This window comes from Cygnus atratus, chromosome 1 (genome assembly GCF_013377495.2).
Source record: "Cygnus atratus isolate AKBS03 ecotype Queensland, Australia chromosome 1, CAtr_DNAZoo_HiC_assembly, whole genome shotgun sequence".
Taxonomy (NCBI): Eukaryota; Metazoa; Chordata; class Aves; order Anseriformes; family Anatidae; genus Cygnus; species Cygnus atratus.
In genome coordinates, this window is record NC_066362.1 from 1,427,874 (window position 1) to 1,446,053 (window position 18,180).

At 52.0% G+C, this 18,180-nt stretch overlaps 1 protein-coding gene across 5 annotated transcripts in view; it reads right to left on the reverse strand.

Annotated features, from left to right (window-relative positions):
• UBE2H (ubiquitin conjugating enzyme E2 H) overlaps nucleotides 1-18,180 on the reverse strand; it is a 51,111-nt gene that overhangs the window by 14,026 nt on the left and 18,905 nt on the right. For 3 of the 5 annotated variants that reach the window (XM_050712939.1, XM_035571256.2, XM_035571255.2), the window contains exons 2-3: nucleotides 10,502-10,578; nucleotides 9,741-9,815 (exon numbers count right to left, since the gene is read on the reverse strand). The exons of 1 other annotated variant lie outside the window; for it this stretch is intronic. In XM_050712939.1, the coding sequence (XP_050568896.1) occupies nucleotides 9,741-9,815; nucleotides 10,502-10,578 (152 nt within the window). Of the gene's footprint in view, nucleotides 1-9,740; nucleotides 9,816-10,501; nucleotides 10,610-18,180 lie in introns of all 5 variants that reach the window. One more of the 5 variants, XM_035571253.2, reaches the window with a different exon arrangement.

Here is an 18,180-nt window from a genome sequence, read left to right on the forward strand (position 1 = left end):
CGCACGGACACCTGCGGGTTTGGCAGACTGCGTCCACCCTTCGGTGTTTAACATCCACATCCACATCCACGGAGGTGACATCGGGCCACCCGCTCCAGCAGCTCCTGCCCTAGAGATTTCCAACTCCTCTCCGTCATCTTCGCGTTCACCCAAGGAACGATCCCTTCTTTCAGCGTCCTTGGTCTCGAGCTCTCCACGTTGACCGGTTCCTGTTCGAGGCAGAGCACGAATATCCCCTCCCTGCACTCCTCACATCCTCGGCTGTTGCCGCATCTTCTCGCGACTCTCCGAGGTCCCCCCAGTCTCCTGCTCCTATAGATGCAAACTGCCCACCCCTAGCACAACTTTGGTCGTATTCTCCCTCTTCCTGACCCAGATACGAGTGCAGCCTGTCCTCTCCTCCTCGTTTGAGAGTCACCCTCAGTGACGAAGCACTAACCTCGCTCCGATAACGCTGCCTTTCTCTGCATTTCTACAAACGCAGAGCACAAAGCAGAAGTGTCCAATTTGCAGAGGAAGCCAGGAGTGGAAAAAAGCCTCCCCTGCCAGCATAAACACAGCAGCAGGTTCACTGCCACAGCACTGAATACAACACATCCCTGATTAACTGATTAAATTAACCAATTAAATTACCACGCTGAACTTTGGGGAAGCAGCGAGGACCCCAGGGAGGTCCCAGGCCCTTGATTTTGGGTTCCCACCGCAGCCAGGAGCGCGAAGCTGAGCCCCCAGCCTGTGCAGTCGTCGTTCTGCGTGCTGGACTGCCTGTGAACACTTCGCTAAACATTTTAGCACTCACGCGGACCACCGATTCCCTGGAAAACCCAACGTTTAGGTGGAGTTCTGGCAGGGTGACCGCAGCCCGTATTTTCCATACGGAGACACCACGATCCAGGAGAGCCTCTCGAGGTAAAGCAGGCCTGCAGGAAACCTGTACTGACAACAAGCTTTGGGTGAAAGCAGAAAAAAATACACCCATAAAGGGGTTGCACAACAGAAAGGGACCTATCTGTTCCAGGGCTGGAAGGTGTCGGGACCCACACGCAGATGCTGACCTTCAAAAACGGTGATATTTCTGCAGCAGCCCTGGAGTAGTCGCTCCTTGGCTCGGCAGAGCCTTTGAAGGGAAGCGTATTTGTACATGAAGTCAGCCAGCCGAAAGGCTGTCAGTCTTCCCTGGCTGCCGTCAACGCACAAACGCTCACACGGTTGGGGGGTTGGCCGCGCTCCAGGTGAGGTTCTCCCACCGAGCTCCCGCAGCAGCCAGGATGAATCCAAAAAGCCCGGTGCTGAGCCGCGGTCCGGTCAAAGCGGTGCTGAGCCTCGGGCTCTGGGGCTGGGTGATAGCTGAGCGCAGGGGAAAACCGGGAGGAATTTCAGACTTGTGTTGATGCTGAAGGATCTCCTGAGTAATCCCAGCCTGAAGCTCTCAGGATCGGGCTGGGAAGCGCTGCCAGACCCAACACACTCCGGCGAGCTGCTGTGCCAGTGAGCTCCCCTCCAAGAGGCTCTCCTCCAAGAGGCAGAGCCTGAGCACTCTGGCGAGTTGGGAACACCGAGGGCACCCGGGGCAGCTTTGTCCTGCGGAGCCAACAAGCAGAAAGCTCCTGCGAGGGGCAGTCCCCTCCTGCGAGGGGCAGTCCCACACTGATCACTCCCCTTATCATTACGCCTGCATGGCTGGACTGTAATTGAGGCAGGGTCCTACCTTAGTACGTCCCTCGTCTATTTGGGAAAATAGAAGGCTCTGGCTTTACCTGAAAACTTGGAGAAAACAGGGGTCAGGCCTGGAAACCACCTCCCTGCTCTTGCTACGGGTGCTGGCCCGCGGCAGCAAAACGGTTTCTGCGCCCACCGGTGCTTCTCCAGGTCAGGCGCTGGGCACCATCCAACGAGCAGCGCTTCCAAAGTGCCCACTGCTTCTCCAAGCTCGAAGTACAGCCAGCTTAGCCGTACGAGAGGTCCCCAAAAGATGCTTTTTTTTGCTGCAGCACAGCTCTTTAAAGCCGTGCTGAAGCACACGTGGAGGAAAACGAATGTGCAAGCGAGCAAGGAGTGCATCCCAGCCCCCTTGCTGAGCAGGGGGACAGCTGCACGGGCTGACCCACGCCAGTGGTAGCTGCAAAAGGACATCCCACCTGCTCGGGGGAACGTGCCGGAGCAGGGCCAGTTATATCTGGGACTTACCTAGCCCCCAGCCACCACTGCTTGCCCACGTGTTGGCTCTCTGCTGGCGAAGCAGGGCCGGCTGGGCTTTTCTCTGTTTGACCAAGTGTGACAGCACGTTCACGTCTACGTGCCACCGGCGCGCCAAGCGAGCAGCCGATCCGACAGGCGTACAGCAACCTCCCCTGCCTTTCAGGGCAGGGGACTGACAAGGCTGAAAGTTTTGTTTTTCAATGAGAGACTAAGGGCAAGTCAGGAAATCGCTCAGACTGCCTGGCTGGGGAGGTGGGAAGGTGGTTACAGGCTCTCCGAAGCAGGATGGAGTGAGTTTCAACACCACACCAAGCCCACGTGGCTTGGGTGAGCACCCGAGGCGCAGGGCGGAACGATGTGCACAGAGATCAGCACGCAAAAGAGCCCGTATGCAGCACAGAGAGATCAAGAACGCTTTTTCCTCCACTTTTTTTTTTTAACCACAGGACAACCTAGCTAATGGAAAAAAGTCTTCCAAATACTTGTGCAACGTTGCCAAACAGCCAGATAAGATTAGTCTAAAATTAATGTTTAGTACTTCCCTCCCCCCTCTAAACACTCAGAAGCCTGCAAGAGAACATGCACTTTAAAAAAAAAAACAACGAAAAACCCCACGCTGCACTCATTTCAGGGACTGCCTGCTTGTGTAACTGATCACGAGCACGCCACACACCGCGGGTTGGGAAACCGCGGTGGGAGACGGAGGAGAGGGCACGAGAGCAAGGCTGCTGCCCCAGCCCTCCCCGTAGCCCCCGGGGACACTGGGACAACTGGTCTACCTTGTCCAGCGCTCTCAGGTCAGTGAGGTCTCGCTGGCAAATGCAAGGATTTCTTTTTTTTTTTTTTTTTAATGAAATTCAGGGGCTAGGAGCTCCTTCAGGATACAAAGTCAAGCACAAGGCTGCGCACTGACCGTGGAGGCATCCGTCACGGCGCTGGCGCGAGGGGCTGCGTAACATCAGCTCGCCAACAGAAGCAGAACAGTTTATATTACCACACTCAACTTTTAGTGGCTTTTCAAAAACAACACCATAAATAACTCCGCAGCAGCTTCCACGAGGGAAATATCAGGAGAGAAAAATACGGCCATAGGGGATGGGAAATGGTGTCAGAGCTGTAAGCCCCGGACCCCCTGCCCAGAGGGAATCGCTGAGCCGCCCCTTCCTGGGAGCGGAGAGGCAGCAGCAGCAGTTGGGGAGCTCGTGGCTGAGAGCTGCAAGCTCTGAAAAAAACAAAGCAATTGCCCAATATCACCTCGTCTCACTGCTCAGGTGCACCGTCACCTGATGCCCAGAGCCTGGCACAGAAGGCAGCGAATCCGTGCCAAGCCAGGCTCGAAAACACCTCCCCAATTTTGTCTGGCTGTGGCAGGGGAGATGCAGAGGGTGCAGAGCGTGCGTCAGACCGCAGCGGAGCCGGGGATACAGATTACCTTCGGGTGTCTCATCTTTCCCCGCGCACAAAGCCCGGCGTAGGGGAAAGAACAAGAATTTTCACGGCGCTCACAGGTCACAACGAGGATCAACGCGCTCCAGGAAGAGCGAGCTCGGAGCGGTCACCGGCGATAAGCGACTCATGAAATTCCAAGGAGCAAAGCGTAAGGCAATCCGGAGAGGGGCTGGGAGTAAAAATAGCAGCTGCGGTTCAAAAGAAGAAATTAAGCACGGGCCAGGAGAGATCCGGCGAATCCTGGCTAGAGCTGAACGGCTTCGATCCCGTGCTGGCTGCCACGATCTTGTTATAGGCACACACGTACATAACGCACCTCCGCACGTTCGAGGCATTTTGTTTGGGAAAACACCTCGAAGAGAGGTGAAACACAAATGCAAGGTATCTGCAGAGAGCGGGGACAGAGATGGGAGGAAAATGAGAGCTGTGTATAAACGCACACAGGTTACTGGAGAAATCGAGGCCTCTGCGCCTATCGTGCACAAACTTGGCAGCTCTGACATTTGATCATCGAGGAAACAGGGACTCGGTGCTGGCCTAATGCTTCTGCAGATTTTTAGCAATAAAATAAATGCCATGGGGCTTCCGGGTAAGAGCTCAGGCTCCCGTGTTCCTGTATCTACTGTCCTGCTTTTAGCCTCTAAGCGAGGCAGGACATCACTGCACTTCCTCCTGGGTTTCGGGTACCAAAGAGCATTAATCTCCAGCTCTTGGCATGTTTTTCATCTGCCCGTACGCCTGCAAAACTTACACAAAGTGTTCTCGTGATATGGGAGCTTGAAAACAGTACTGCGAGTACTTCCCAACTCCCCTTTGAAAGGGCAGGAACAGACCGGGCACAAAGCTCCCCCTGGAGATACCAAATCCCGAAGGGAAGGGAAAAGCAGCGAGGCAGTGCCAGCAGGGTTCCCGAAATCAGAAACAGCTCACAGCGTATTGTCTAGGAGGCAAAAAGGAACAAAACATCCAGCAAGGCAGCGCTTCGTGGCCTCGTAAGAGCAGGGATATTTACGTTAAGTGACAAAAGCATTAAGAGCAGCTGCGCTCGGTAATTCCAGAAATCAACAGGGCATTTTTCAAGGGTTAGCTTTGTTCTAACAAATTGCTCGAGTCCTTTTCTTTTTAAATCCTAAAGACTTCGATATTTGGGGATCACAAGCAGAGTTAATCAACCTCAAAAGGAGTACTCAAGCCTAGAGCCAACATGATAGCACCACACCTCGCTCCATCTACATTTTTAGTGCGCGTATTTCCCTTTTCCTGTCCTTTTCCCTTTCCTCTCTTGCTAGGAAAAGCCATCCTGCACCAAGGTGATCAGGAATCCATCTGATTATACAGCAAAGACCAAGCAAAGACCAGGTGGTGCCAGAAATACCAGCAAGCTACTGCAGGCCGTGATGAAACCCTGGAAGCTCTCGCCGTGACTGCTCTCTTCGCAGATCCCAGGATGGTTCAGCTCTGTAACAAGAGGCATTGTGTGCGCTGCCAGGAGAGCGCTGTCCCTGGGGTGGCATCATTTAATAGACCACAGCCATAATTACCAGCCTGCGAAGGAGAGGAAATAAATGCCACGCGTGTTTTAGGAGGTGATCCAAGACGGCCAGCGTGGCTTCACCAAGGGCAAGTCGTGCCTGACCCATGTGGTGGCCTCCTATGGCGGAATGACTGCCTCAGCTGAGGAAGGAAGACCAGCTGATGTCATCTACCTGGACTTCTGTAAGGCTTTTGACACAGTCCCACACGCCATCCCGGTCTCCAAATTGGAGCTATGACTCGATGGGTGGACCAGTCAGTGGAGAAGGAGCTGGTTTGAAGGCTGCCCCCAGAGAGTGGTGGTCGATGGCTCCACGTCCAGGTGGAGGCCGGTGACGAGCGGAGTCCCTCAGGGCTCTGTCCTGGGACCAGTGCTGTTCAATATCTTAACCAATGACATAGACAGTGGGATCGAGTGCACCCTCAGGAATTCTTCAGGTGACACCAAGCTGAGTGGTGCGGTTGATACACCAGAAGGAAGCGATGCCATCCAAAGGGACCTGGGCAGGCTGGAGAAGTGGGCCCATGTGGACCTAACGAGGTTCAACAAGGCCAAGTGCAAGGTGCTGCACCTGGGTTGGGGTAATCCCAGATAGGAGGAGAGACTGGGAGAACTCACTGAGAGCAGCCCTGCAGAGAAGGACTTGGGGGTTCTGGTGGAAGAAAAGCTCCACACGAGCCAGCAGTGCGTGCCTGCAGCCCAGAAGGGCAACTGTGTCCTGGGCTGTGTCACCAGAGGGGTGGCAGCAGGGGAGGGTGACGATCGTCCCCCCTCTGCTCTGCCCTTGTGAGGCCCCACCTGGAGTCCTGCACCCAGGTCTGGTGCCCCCAGCACCAGAAGGATGTGGGGCTGTTAGAGCAGGTCCAGAGGAGGCCACGAAGATGACCGAGGGCTGGAGCACCTCTGCTATAAAGACAGGCTGAGAGAGCTTGGGGTGTTCGGCCTGGAGAAGAGAAGGCTCCGGGGTGATCTTGTGGCAGCTTTCCAGTACTTAAAGAGGGCTGATAAAAAAAGATGGAGAGCAACTTTTTGCTTGGGCAGATAACGATAGTACAAGGGGGAATGGTTTTAAACTAAAAGAGGGGAGATTTAGATCAGAGGCTTGAGGAAATTCTTCACTCAGAGGGTGGTGAGACATTGGCACAGGTTGCCCAGAGAAGCTGTGGATTCCCCATCCCTGGAGGTGGTCAAGGTCAGGCTGGATCAGGCCCTGGGCAGCCTGATCTAGTGGGAGGCATCCCTGCCCATGGCAGGTAGTTGGAACTGGATGGTCTTTAAAGTCCCTTCCACCCCAAGGCATTCTGTGATTGTGATATTTGAGAAGGGAGCCGGCATTCAGCAGAAGAGCCACCACATCGAATGAAAACTCCTGCAGAGACCAAAGCACCCTCAAAGGCAAGGATGACCACCACTCTTCTAGGGTTTAAGAACAGGCCTGCACCACCACAAGTCTAGAATCCACTTTTAAAACCTTCTCTGTTCAGGTTTGCCAGGCACGCTTTGGAAAAGAACACCAAGTTGTGCTGGGCTAAGTTTTCACGTACCTCATCCTCAGAGCCATGCTGGGATAAAAGCAATCTGGAGAGATTAGAAAGGACCTATTAGCAGTCATTTTTTCAGAAGCAGCTCCCTAGAACACATGGGTACGCTTCCAGCCATCATGTTATTTGCTGCAAAAAGCCAATACCGTGTTTAAGACTGCATTAAGGATTTCCAGGACGGAAAGAAAATTTTAGCCCGCAGTCCTGGAGGAACAAGGAAAGCTGCAAGAACAGCATTTCTGCTTTAAGCTTCATCACAAAAGCATAATTTATTAAAGGAAACTGCTGGATTCTATGCTTTATCCATCCCAGGGACTTATACAGAGTTCAAATCAGCTGCGTGTCACCGCAGCAGCGGGATCTCGGCACTGCTGAGAACAGAAGCGCTGCAAACAAGCTACATGTGTGCTCTGGGCGACCTTTCAGTCCATTTCTGGGCTCCCCCACCTCTGAAATCCTTCACTTCCCCCTCTTCACAGATCAGGGACTCCCACATCGAATTCCTCCCCGTAACTCCTACCCCAAGCTAACCAGAGCTGAAGCCGGCTGAGGGTTAGGCCGCTTGCGCTCCCTGGAACGAGTCCCAGCTGACCAGGGAGAGCAGAACATCTCGCCTCACTTCTTCTTCTCTCACTTGTGGCCTTGTTTTGCACCCAGAGCTGCTCCAGGACGCAGCAGGGCTGGGGACTTGCTCTGGAGCTATCTGCGCTGCCCAAAAACCGGCAGCACCGGGCAGCGAACGCCGAGTGTGCCTGCGAGCGGCGCGGATCAGCCCAGAGGAAGGGGCCGAGACATCGCTGGGCCCTGGATGTCCCGATAAGCTGGGCTGGGGCAGCAGAAATGGGAACCAGACAAAGAAAAACAAACCTTTTCCTGCAGCTGGCTGGGAGCTTCGCCGGGTCCTAGAGCTCCCCGCGGTGCCTCTGCCCCCCAGCAGCACCGAGCTCTCCACCAGCTCCCGATCCAGCACCGACTGCTTATTTGCCCTGAAACCTAAGCTGCACGAGGCTCTGCCCAGGAGGCAACCAGAAACAGCAAGAGGCAACCCCCTAGAGCAAGAGGCAGCCTTCTGGGGAGCTCAGCACGAGCAGCCGTGGTTTTTAGCTGCACAAACAGCGACTCACGGCACAACAGAAGCACGCCGGAGGGTCCGATGAGTCCGGAATAAGGCAGCTGCGACACAGGGGGATAGAAGCAAGCTGGCTGGACGGAAAGGTGCTGTACTAAAAAGGAAGGCAGCAAAAGCATCGTTAGAAGGGGCAAAGCAGCACGGTTTAACTGAGCAGGAAAACAACGCAGCTCCTAGCCCCGGTTGCCTCTCGCTCCTGCACATCGCAGCCAGCACTGAGCAGCCTCCAAGCCAAACCACCAAAAGGTCAGAGCCACCACCTCCAGCGCCACTAACTGGAGCCTAAATCAACAGCACTACAGATACACAAGAGCCTGGCCTGCGTTTAGCTGTGTTGGCATCACAGGGCTACTGGGAAGAAAGTTTGCTTTTCTGCATTAAGCCAGCAATCTCCGTTTCAAACACGGGCAGGGAGAACACCAGGAGAAAAAAAGTGCCAAAGGAATTTACAACAAAATTGTTTTCCCCCCCGAGAATTATCCGCAGCCAGCTCACGTTTAAGGCTGCCAGTGTGACAGTGCCCTGATCTGCTCCTCTTTATGGCACTCGAGGAGAGGGGAAAGCGACTGGCACCAAGCCACACATCGTGCACCTTGCTCTTCAATCGAAGAGGTTCACAGCGAATTTCAGAGCTGACTCGAGAGGAAGCAGGAACTGGTTAGAGCTGCAGCAACACTGCATCGCTGCTCGTCTGCGCGCACCCTTCTGCGGTTCGGTTAAGGTTTCAACAGAAAAAGAAAGGTAAAGGATTGTGTAAAAACAGCGTTGCTTTCCCAGAAGGCGCAGTTCACTTTCAGAACTAGACGGTTTATTTCTCACACGAGAGATTTTAAATAGATGGCACTCGTAGCTTAACAGCCTATTTTAAGCAAGCAGCCAATACTTATCAGCTCCAAATCAGGATGTTGATATTGGAAGGGACCCATCTCGCCCATCCCATACAGTCGGGTTCCCACATCATTCTCCCTAGTCTGTTTTTTCCATTCTTCAGAGTCCTCTGGTGGCTTAAGCCACGAGCACACCCTTCTGATAAATGCCGCGTCACCGAGTTACCAGCTCTTATTTCACGAGCCAGAACGGAGACGTTGACAGTTCACGTATCTGCTCCAGTTTTTCAAGCAATATTGGCTGTTTTATTTACAGCTCCAGTGAGTGGAAAAGGTTGGTCCTACCTGAGTTGGATCACCACCACCCAAGGACAAAGGCAGGATGGATAAAGCTTAAAGAACATTTCCTTATCAAACTTCCTATTTGCTTTTGAAAGTTAAACAAGCCTGACCAGCCAAGCCAGCCACAATTACTCTGGTGATAGCTCCTTGCTTCTACATTCTTCCACATGTTCTACGTTCTTCCACATATGTTCTACGTTCTTTCAGATATGCAACACCTACCCCAAGCGAACAAAGGCTTCAGCTCCTGTCTTTATTTCCATCCACTTCTGGACAAGAGGTCCCAGCAGCTAGGTGAACCCCGAGATCATGAACGTGCACTGCAGTCTTTGCTCTCCATACTAAATAAATCGTTTTATACAACCAGTCTCCACCATTCACGTTGTTATTTCAGGATGGCCGAGGTTGGAAGGGACCTCTGAAGATCTAGTCCAACCCCACTCACACCTTACCCATGAACGGATGTATCAATTAAAAAAAGCACATGGAAGACTTACTTCATCAGTACACAAACGTGCAATGAAACCAGATTTGCAGCTCCCAGCCCTTCAGCCAAGAGACCAAACTTCCTCTCCACTCGACATTTGAGCAATTTATTTGGAAGTCTACGGTAAAACCGTTCTGCAGACTTAAAGAGCAACTTCACCTGCAGCAATGCTGCAAGCAGTAACACCTCCCCTGCATAAGCAACAAGATTTTGACCGAAAGCGATTGGTTACCTATAGACGGGGATTTGAAAGGGTATTTATCAGGAAGGTCGACTCTAACTTTCCATACTCCACCTTCATATGGTGCTGCAAGGAAAGAAACGCAGGTATTAGACACTTCGTAACTCGGGAGAGAATAAATAGAACTACGGTATTAAGCAAAACACATCTTCGGAAGAATACTTAGTCCCATCAGGGGGTAAGACTTCACATCAAACCTCCTATGGTAAAAGCCTTTTTCCTGTACCGCCTCACAAGAAATACTTAACTGATACTGCAGAAAATCTCTGCACAAAGGCCCAAGAGCCTTATTCAAAGCAGAGTCCAGAATAATCTACTTACCTTTAGAGATGTCACTGAATTAAGGCATGCCGGAGACCTGACTTGTGATCTCATCACCAGAAAAGCCATCTTAATTACCAACTCCACAAAAACTCAGATGGTGGTGATGCAAAGGTCACGAGCCAGGTCTAGAAGAGCTGAGGATCAACGAGAGCAGTGCTGAAGGCCCCAGCAGAGGGCTTGGTGGTCAGGAGGCAGCGAGCGTCCAGCTCTGCTCAGCTTCAAGCGAGGTGGTTCATCCGTGTTAACGCCCACGGTTGTGTTTCCTCTGCCCTCAAGAGGTCAGCCCTCAAGTACTGCCAGCCTTTGAGGTTTTACCCCCAGTTGGATTTGCTCATCTCTTCCTTTGCTCCAGAAGAAGGTGTCATTACACTATCCCCTCCCAAGGGCCCAGTAGTTTGCTTTTATAGAGGGCTGGGTTGGGTACTTACTTCCTTGTGGTCCATAAAACTTCACAACAAATTCGTTGAGTCCTCCTAGGATTGTGACTTCGTGTTTGCTCTCAATACTGATAAGTCAAGTCAAGGAAAACGTTTAGTCTGCGAAACAAAGCACTTACTCAGACCCAGGTAACCTGCTAAAAGCCTGGGGCACCACACTGTTTCGAACCAAATATTCAAAGCACCTTACACCATACAACACGCAATTTGCGATTTACGCGTCCTGACACATCTAAGCGACATCCAAGCGACCAAACCACCACGATGACATTACCAAGAGCCAATTCAACGCCCCGAGAATCCCTGCCCCTGCGTTGAGCAATCTCCAGTCAGCAGTGATGCCTCCCTCCCTCCCCTCAGAGCTATGTAGCGTTTCCCATTTATTTCGGCGGAGCTTAAGCTGCGATTTAAGAAGCAGCCAAGTCCCTATCTATCAGCAACGCCTCTGGAACCACGCCGGAGCTGTGCAGGGGAGCTAAAACCCAGCAATAGCTCCAAAGGCTCAGGGCACACAGGGACAAATCTCTGGATTGCAGGGGCAGCACTCGGAGACCTCTCACTCCTGCGCCCTGGAGAGGAGCCTCAGAGCAGAAATTTGCCCTTCCAACGCTCTCGTTCGATGTTTACTCTCCTGCCCCGATGAGGGGAGCAGACCTCTCGCCGATCCCTGCTCTGACAAACGCGCGCGCTGATGAATTCACTTCTCCTCGGCCGCTGAGCTCCCACTGCTACGATGCAAATTACGGCAATCTCACGTTGATTTGACTTGCAAGACCAAAAAACCTCGGCGTCTTCGGAGAGACGGCAGAAGGGCGAGACGATGAGGCACTGCAAGGGTGCTAAAAGAGCAGCCGTATTTCCCAACATTTAAAGGAAGGAATCAAAGCGCCAATGCTTTGGGAAGAAGGGAACGCAAACCGAAAGGCACGAGATTTTTGTTTCAAGGCTCAGTTGAGACAATTGGTGGCGACATTTCGGGACCCAAACTTGCTGAGGAATTCTATGAATCAGGGTTGACGGATTGCGAGTAATATCCTACAGCAATTACCTGTAATCAATAATCGTAATGTGAATTGCGAGGGAAGCATCCGAAAAATGGAGCAGGAAGAAATTAAAGGTTCTCCTATCTGAACTTCAAATTGCTGCAGCTCTGCACCCCTGAGGCCACCCTGCTTTGAGAAAAGTGCAAGAGCACAGTGTCGAACAAAAGATGCTTAACGTCTTCACAGCAAGCTTGGAAGAACACCTTAGACTAAATGGAACCGAAGCCAGGCCCCCTTCCACAACCACGATTCTTCCCTCGATGCAAACAAGTTTTCTTGCCGCTCAAGGCACAGCATTTGCCCATAAACCTCTCTACTTCGCAGCAGTAACACTGGTGCTCTTCCATCTTCGTGGCACCAAGCAAAACAACCACCCGCGTGCCCTGGTGCGCACACACACACGCTCACTTACACGTCCCTGACCCACCAGAACGTAACTGCTCGGGACCTACCACCAGGAACAAAGCTCTCGGCGCAATTCCCCATTTCTGAAGTCTGCTTAGGACGCGTCACGCAACGAGAAGAGGCTCCGGCTCCAGAAGGGCCGATTCAGCCTGGCAGCCTGTACGAGTACTCGTGTGCAGGAGATCCACGTCCCAGCCGCAGGGTCCGTCAGGATTTGTAACAGCTCCTCGAGCACAACGACGCCCGGATCGGAGAAGTTTTCCCGCAGTGCCAGCTCCAGAAGAGTTTGGATGCAGAAATATTTTTCCCACTCATTCTCACGGAGAGGAGGGAGAAGTTTAGAGCAGTTTGTTTTGGCTCAGGAGCTCTCTCTTGGTTCAGCACAAGCTGCTCTGCCCTGGAGTTAAACGGCAAGTAACCGACTGCACCTGGCTGTCACCCAAGAGCAGCTCACAGAGGGCAGATCAATACCTCGGTGCCCCAAGCGCAAGCGATTTCTCTGCTAAAAGCCAGACTCTGCTTTGTCCCTGAAGGTTTGGGGAGAACAGCTGAGCAGCTAAATATTGCAGCTTCCTTCAGACCCGGAGTTAAGGGACACTCGTCACCGCATCTCCTCACGGCCGGAGATTTTAAATATAGGCTCGACCGAGTCTGAGCTCCTTTGAAAACACAGGCACTCATCTAATGGAGAACCATTCCCCGCTCAGACAGGGGCTCTGACACGAACCCGTTGTGTGTGATGACGCCCCAGAGTGAAACGTTTAACACCGAAGTATGTTAACACTCCGAGCAGCTTTGCAGATTGGGTTAAACACAAATGGTTTTACTCAGGACTCAATCAAGTGGCACTTAATAAAAAGCAGCTCTCCGAGCTGGATGCTTGGAGCAAGCTCCTGAGCAGCTGCAGGCTGCACGAATTAATACTGACCATAAATAAAAGCGGAGTTTTCCGTGCTTAGACTCAGGTCTAAGTGTTCCCAAATTAAAAAAAAAAACCTATTAGTAAGTGGTGCAGTGCCGTATTCGATTGTTCTCCCTGTCGTGACAAGGACCTAAGATCCCTACTAAAAAAGAACGGAGAGTTAGATTTGCACAAGGAACATGCATTGGGATGCAAATGCCGTGTCTGGGAGCAACCACATTGCTTATCAACATGCACATACAACCTCAGAGCAAGGTGAACTTCAGAAGAAAGCCCTCTTATCGACACAGAAGTCTGGAAACACCCGAGCGGAACGGAGGAAGCCGTGTTAGCCGACCCTCCTGGGCACGAGGGGAATTCCACACGAAGCCAAACACAAGCGGGGTGAGCAGTCCTCCTCGTTGCACCAAGCTTTCCCTAAAGATGTTCAGGGATTTGAAATTCACTAACAGTGAGAGCAGCAGTGGCAAAAATATATGGACAGTTGCAGAGAGAATAATATTTACTCCCTGCGAGCTCCCTTCCATCCCCAGGAAGTCTTCAGAGCCATTCCCTTCGCGTACCCAATCCCCAGGAAACATTTAATGCATGAGCCAGGGCTCCAGGAAGACTCCAGGAGAAGTTGAGGCAGACCCGAAGGCTTCTTCATCTCCCCTGTCGCTATAAACTGTACCGAGGAAATCTCTAAAAGCAGAGGGGGAAAAGTGCTGGGGAACAGCAGAAAGCTCCACCACGACTGAGGGCAATGCTTCTTGGAACAAAGAATGCCAGCTCTGCCCCCAGCTGTTGGCTCAGATCAGATGGATTATTTTTTCTCCATAAGGCAAAAGCCTTACAACCAAATCCCAAATGAATCCTGTTCCAAACACGCCAGTAATCGATCAGCTGTCTTGGATCCAAGAGAGTTGCCACTGTGGAGCCGTGCAGGACCTTCAGGAAGCCAGGGGCGCAATGAAAACCCTCACCTGCACTCAGAGCTAGAAGAGCCAGATCCTGCAGCAAGCTCGGGTAGCTCCCAGGGAGTCAGAAATGCTTCGAAGCTTCAGCGAACCAAGTACAGCTTCAGGAAGCCCCACGAAAAGAAGATGGATAATTTGGAGCCAAATGTCCACAACCAAGGGCTCTTCAGGTCAGCGAGGAATCCAGGCACGAACACGGAGCCCATCAGAAGTGACCGAAGCATTTAGTGCAACCCCAAGTCACATCTCCCAGGATAGCTGTGCTTGCCTCCAGGATTCCCCCCACCTCTTCCAACAGGTCCCGATGCAAGTGTGCAGAAAACGCTCCTGGGAGCACCAAGGACTTGAAGCACGCCGGCAGCATTTAGGGGGAAGCCCACAACCCCCTCACCTTATTTCGGTCTGCTCTGCCCAGCTGACTTCCTCCGAGCCCCGAACTGTTTCTGTCCCTGCGCTCTTCATCACGCAGATTGGAGAAAACAATCAACTGATGGATAAAGGCTTTAAGATTCTTGATGCTAGCAGTAATTCAACATTCGTGCTGGTGCGAGCAGGCCGCCTCGTTCCCAGAGCAGGGCTCACAGCCACTGTGTACACGGGGGCAGGATCAGAGCCACGGAACCAGCCTGTAACACACACCGTGTATGCTGAAACACTCAACAGAAACACATCCCAGTCCCTTTCAATGCTCTCAGCTTGCTCCTGTAAGTCTAGGTGACTTGTGGCCTTGCTGCTTTTACCTCCTTACCACCTAGGTATACTAACCTGACTTCGTGTCAGGCACAGTCAGAGCGCAAATCAGGAGAAAACAGCAAAATCTGGAGACAAATCAGGTGCTGTTTCTGACGGATAAGGAGTTCAAAAGCACTCCCACATTACGACCACAGAAACTAGGAGGGAGTCCTGAGGACCCGAAGATAAATTATCTCTGTCCCAAGACCGTTAAGAGAATTTTAATGACAGCAAGTGTCAAAAACGTTTAGATGATGATATGGAAAGCAAGCTTATTTTGAAATATCAGTTCAGAAGGGGTTGCTAGGAGAGAGACAGAAGGGAATTTTTGCTGCAGCTGATTACAGACGCCCTATACAGTGCCTGAAATGTGCCAGAAGCGCAAAGGCCAAGCGCGCTACCTATTAGCATTGCAGTAACATCTAGAGGCCCCGATCAAGATCAAGGCTCTATTGTTCCGAGTTGAGCTCACAGGAAATTGTTTCTTCAGCCAGAATAAAAAGTGATCCACAGCATTTTGCCCATTCTGCTTTGGGACAGAAAAAACCCACACCGAAACACACAAAACCTTTCAAATCCAGTGAGACAGAGACTGCCCAACCAAACCAGAAATAAACTGGCCGCTGTGGATTTGCCTCTTCTAGGGTCAAGTTCCCATTCCCTCATCCTCCCACGTGGCCTCACACAGGGCCACCCACTGCTGTAGGTCTGGATCTGCCCTGCAGGAATAAAAAAAATCTGTTTGGGTACGACTGCAGGCCCAGATCTCCCAAAGTCCCAGGTGAACATCGTGGCCAACAGATGGTTAGTTTGTTGTGTTTTTTTTTTTCCTGGCAAATATTTAGCCTTAAAATAAATTCCCCTCCATTAGGTTTCCTTGAAATTAACATAAGTTATAAGCTTGGGCAAATCAGTTTTCCAGCTAAAAATATTTCGCTGAAAATGTTTTTGCAAGCCTACTGATACAAGTGGCTGTGAGCACCCAGCCGCAAAGAAAGAGAGCAGAAAGCTGAAAAGCCTCAGGGAAAAATAAAATTGTGCATTTATCTACGTGCATCTCACTTTGAATCTTATCAAAAAGCAAGTTCCTGCCTTCTAAGGATCCCTGCCACACGTTGCATTACTTACGGACACTCACCTACAGCTCTTCCAGCTGAAGAACCTGAGCAGAGAATGAATTCTGAATTTGAGGAAAAAAGCTAAGGCCACACCTGTGTGTATTATTAACGAATAATACAGTCATCCAGCTCTGCCACCTAAGCAGCCAAGAACCTCTCTAAGGAATTAACTCACTGTCTGCCTGGTTAGTGACAAACAAAGGCTGTTTAAACCCAGATGACTACTGTCGATTTGGCTCCTCGGTGAAGAGCTCTGCAGGTGAGTGCTGCTGTTCCGTGCGGCGAACGCGCGGCCACGCCAGCTGGGAGACAGAAAGCACCGCTCCGGCCGGGGCATCAAGGTGTGAATTCTTCTGAAGCATTTGCAAGCAGAACCCTACAACATAAATATCCTATAACTTTTCGTGTTGGCCCAGTGGTTATGCAGATGTGTTTTCTTACCCAGGTGAGCGAGTTCCACTCCCACAACCTGCAGCGATCCGCGGGAGCCCTGGGATGCAGCAGCGGCACCGGCTGCACCGCCGCGTGGGCAGCAGGAGGGCACGTTCAGCTCGGTCGCCTCCCTGCCTCCAAGCCTTCGTCACCCTTCGTCACCTGCCTTGCCTCCTCTCTGTGTCTGGCACGGGCCGCCCGAGGTGCCAGCCTCACACATGAAGCCGCAGCCGGCACCGGGACTTTGAAGTCGCTTCACTTTGAGCGTCGGGAATATCCGGTCCTGTTTTATATTCAGTCCTGTTTTATTCGGTCTTGTTTTCCCCTGTAAAAGTCCCTGCCCTTTACTCCCATTTCCCTTCCTTCCCACCGCGTTATCTGTCCCCGCAGCACACCAGCAAAGGACGCTTGCAATGAAAGCGGGTCATAAAGAAATAAAAGCGTGCGATTTCCTGGCAGCACTTTAAGTCACCCTGCACACTTCTTGAGAACTCCGGGCTAACCACGCTCACGTTATTGAAATCCACTGGTTTTCCCCCAAGCTAGTTATTCCCGTTGCCGTAGGGCACAGCTCTGTTTCCAGCTCGACGTGAAGGTTCCTTCCAGCACCAGGAACACGGATGCTGTTTGCTGAGTACACCACGTCGTGCAGGTTCTGGTGGAGAAATCCTCAACCCCCCTGGCTGTGCCAGCCCCAGAGCAGTTTACCCCCACCGGGGTAACCTGCGGTTTACCTTCACGCACCCGAGGCGTTGAATCCCAAAGCTCTGGCAAGGCAAGACTCCCATCGATCCGACGGCGCGGAGGAGGGAAGGGCACTACCAGAGGTAGCAAGACGACGGCGGTTACGATGGGAACTGAAAATACTCCACAAGCTAGGGAACGGCGAGTGAATAGCTGAGCAGTAACCTGTGCTGGGTTTTATTTTGGACACGGCACACAAGCCCGCTTTCTTGTTAGAAATGCGGTTTTTCTTTAAAAAAAAAAACCCTCACTCGCTGCTCCTCTACCAGATTTTAAGCCAGCTGAGATGCTAAATCAGACAAGAAAGAACATTTTCAAGTTGTTTTGCATACACCCTTCACGATTTCATGTCAAGGATGGCAAATTTCCCCGAGACAAACACCCTGGTAACCAGAAACCCCGCCAAAAGGCCCTTCCCTAGCGCAGCCACGTGTACTGAGACACACCACGGGCACGAGCGGGGGCTTGGGGAGAAGAGACTAATCCAGTGAGCCCTCTGGTCTGGCTTTGCTTTCTTTGGAGCTCTCGATGATTTATGTCTGGCTGCTCTGCACTGAGCTTCGTGCCAAGAAGCTGAAGTAACGAGGATAAGGTAGAAGGCAAAGAAAAGCCAGCTTTCTTCCCCCAGCAGACACTTTGCAGAGGAGTCTCTGCTGTCGACTGATTTAGGATTTAGAAGCTAAGCAACATTTTTCCTACAAAGAGGACGCTCCAGGCTTCAAAAGGGGTCTTCTCCCACCAGAAGACGACAGCGAGGTGCACCTCCTACCTTGCTGGGCTGAGTAATGCCGTTCTTTTCCTCCAGGAGACAAACCAGTTCGTTGTCCCCCCCCCGTGCTGTCCCCTCGAAAAGTTCCAGCTTGTTTAGGAAAAGAGCAGAGCAGACAGATATCTTCGCTGCAGAGAAATCAGGCTGCAATAAGCTTATTTCAAAGTGCGTTCTCGAGCTTACACCGGGTAGGTCATAACTTAATTGCAGCTGCGGCACCGAGAGATCCTTCCCAATCAGATGAGAAGGGGGCACAATTAGTGTCACTCTGACAGCAGCTAACGAGCACCGCAGCCAAACCCCAGCTCTGCGCTGCTGATTACTGCGCGGCTCATCTGCATTTACAGCCAGGGAAGAACACAGCACGTACAAGCGGCAGGCCCTCATTTTCCCAGGTATCGTTAGCCAAGCGCGATTCGGGAGGAGAACGCGTACAGGGCCCAGTGACGCCTTCTGATGTGCGTCGCAGCGGAGCTCTGCCTGCGAAATAAGTCTGTTTTGGTGCTACGCGTGCCGCTGGTCAGCCCCAGGAGCAGCACGTTGGGA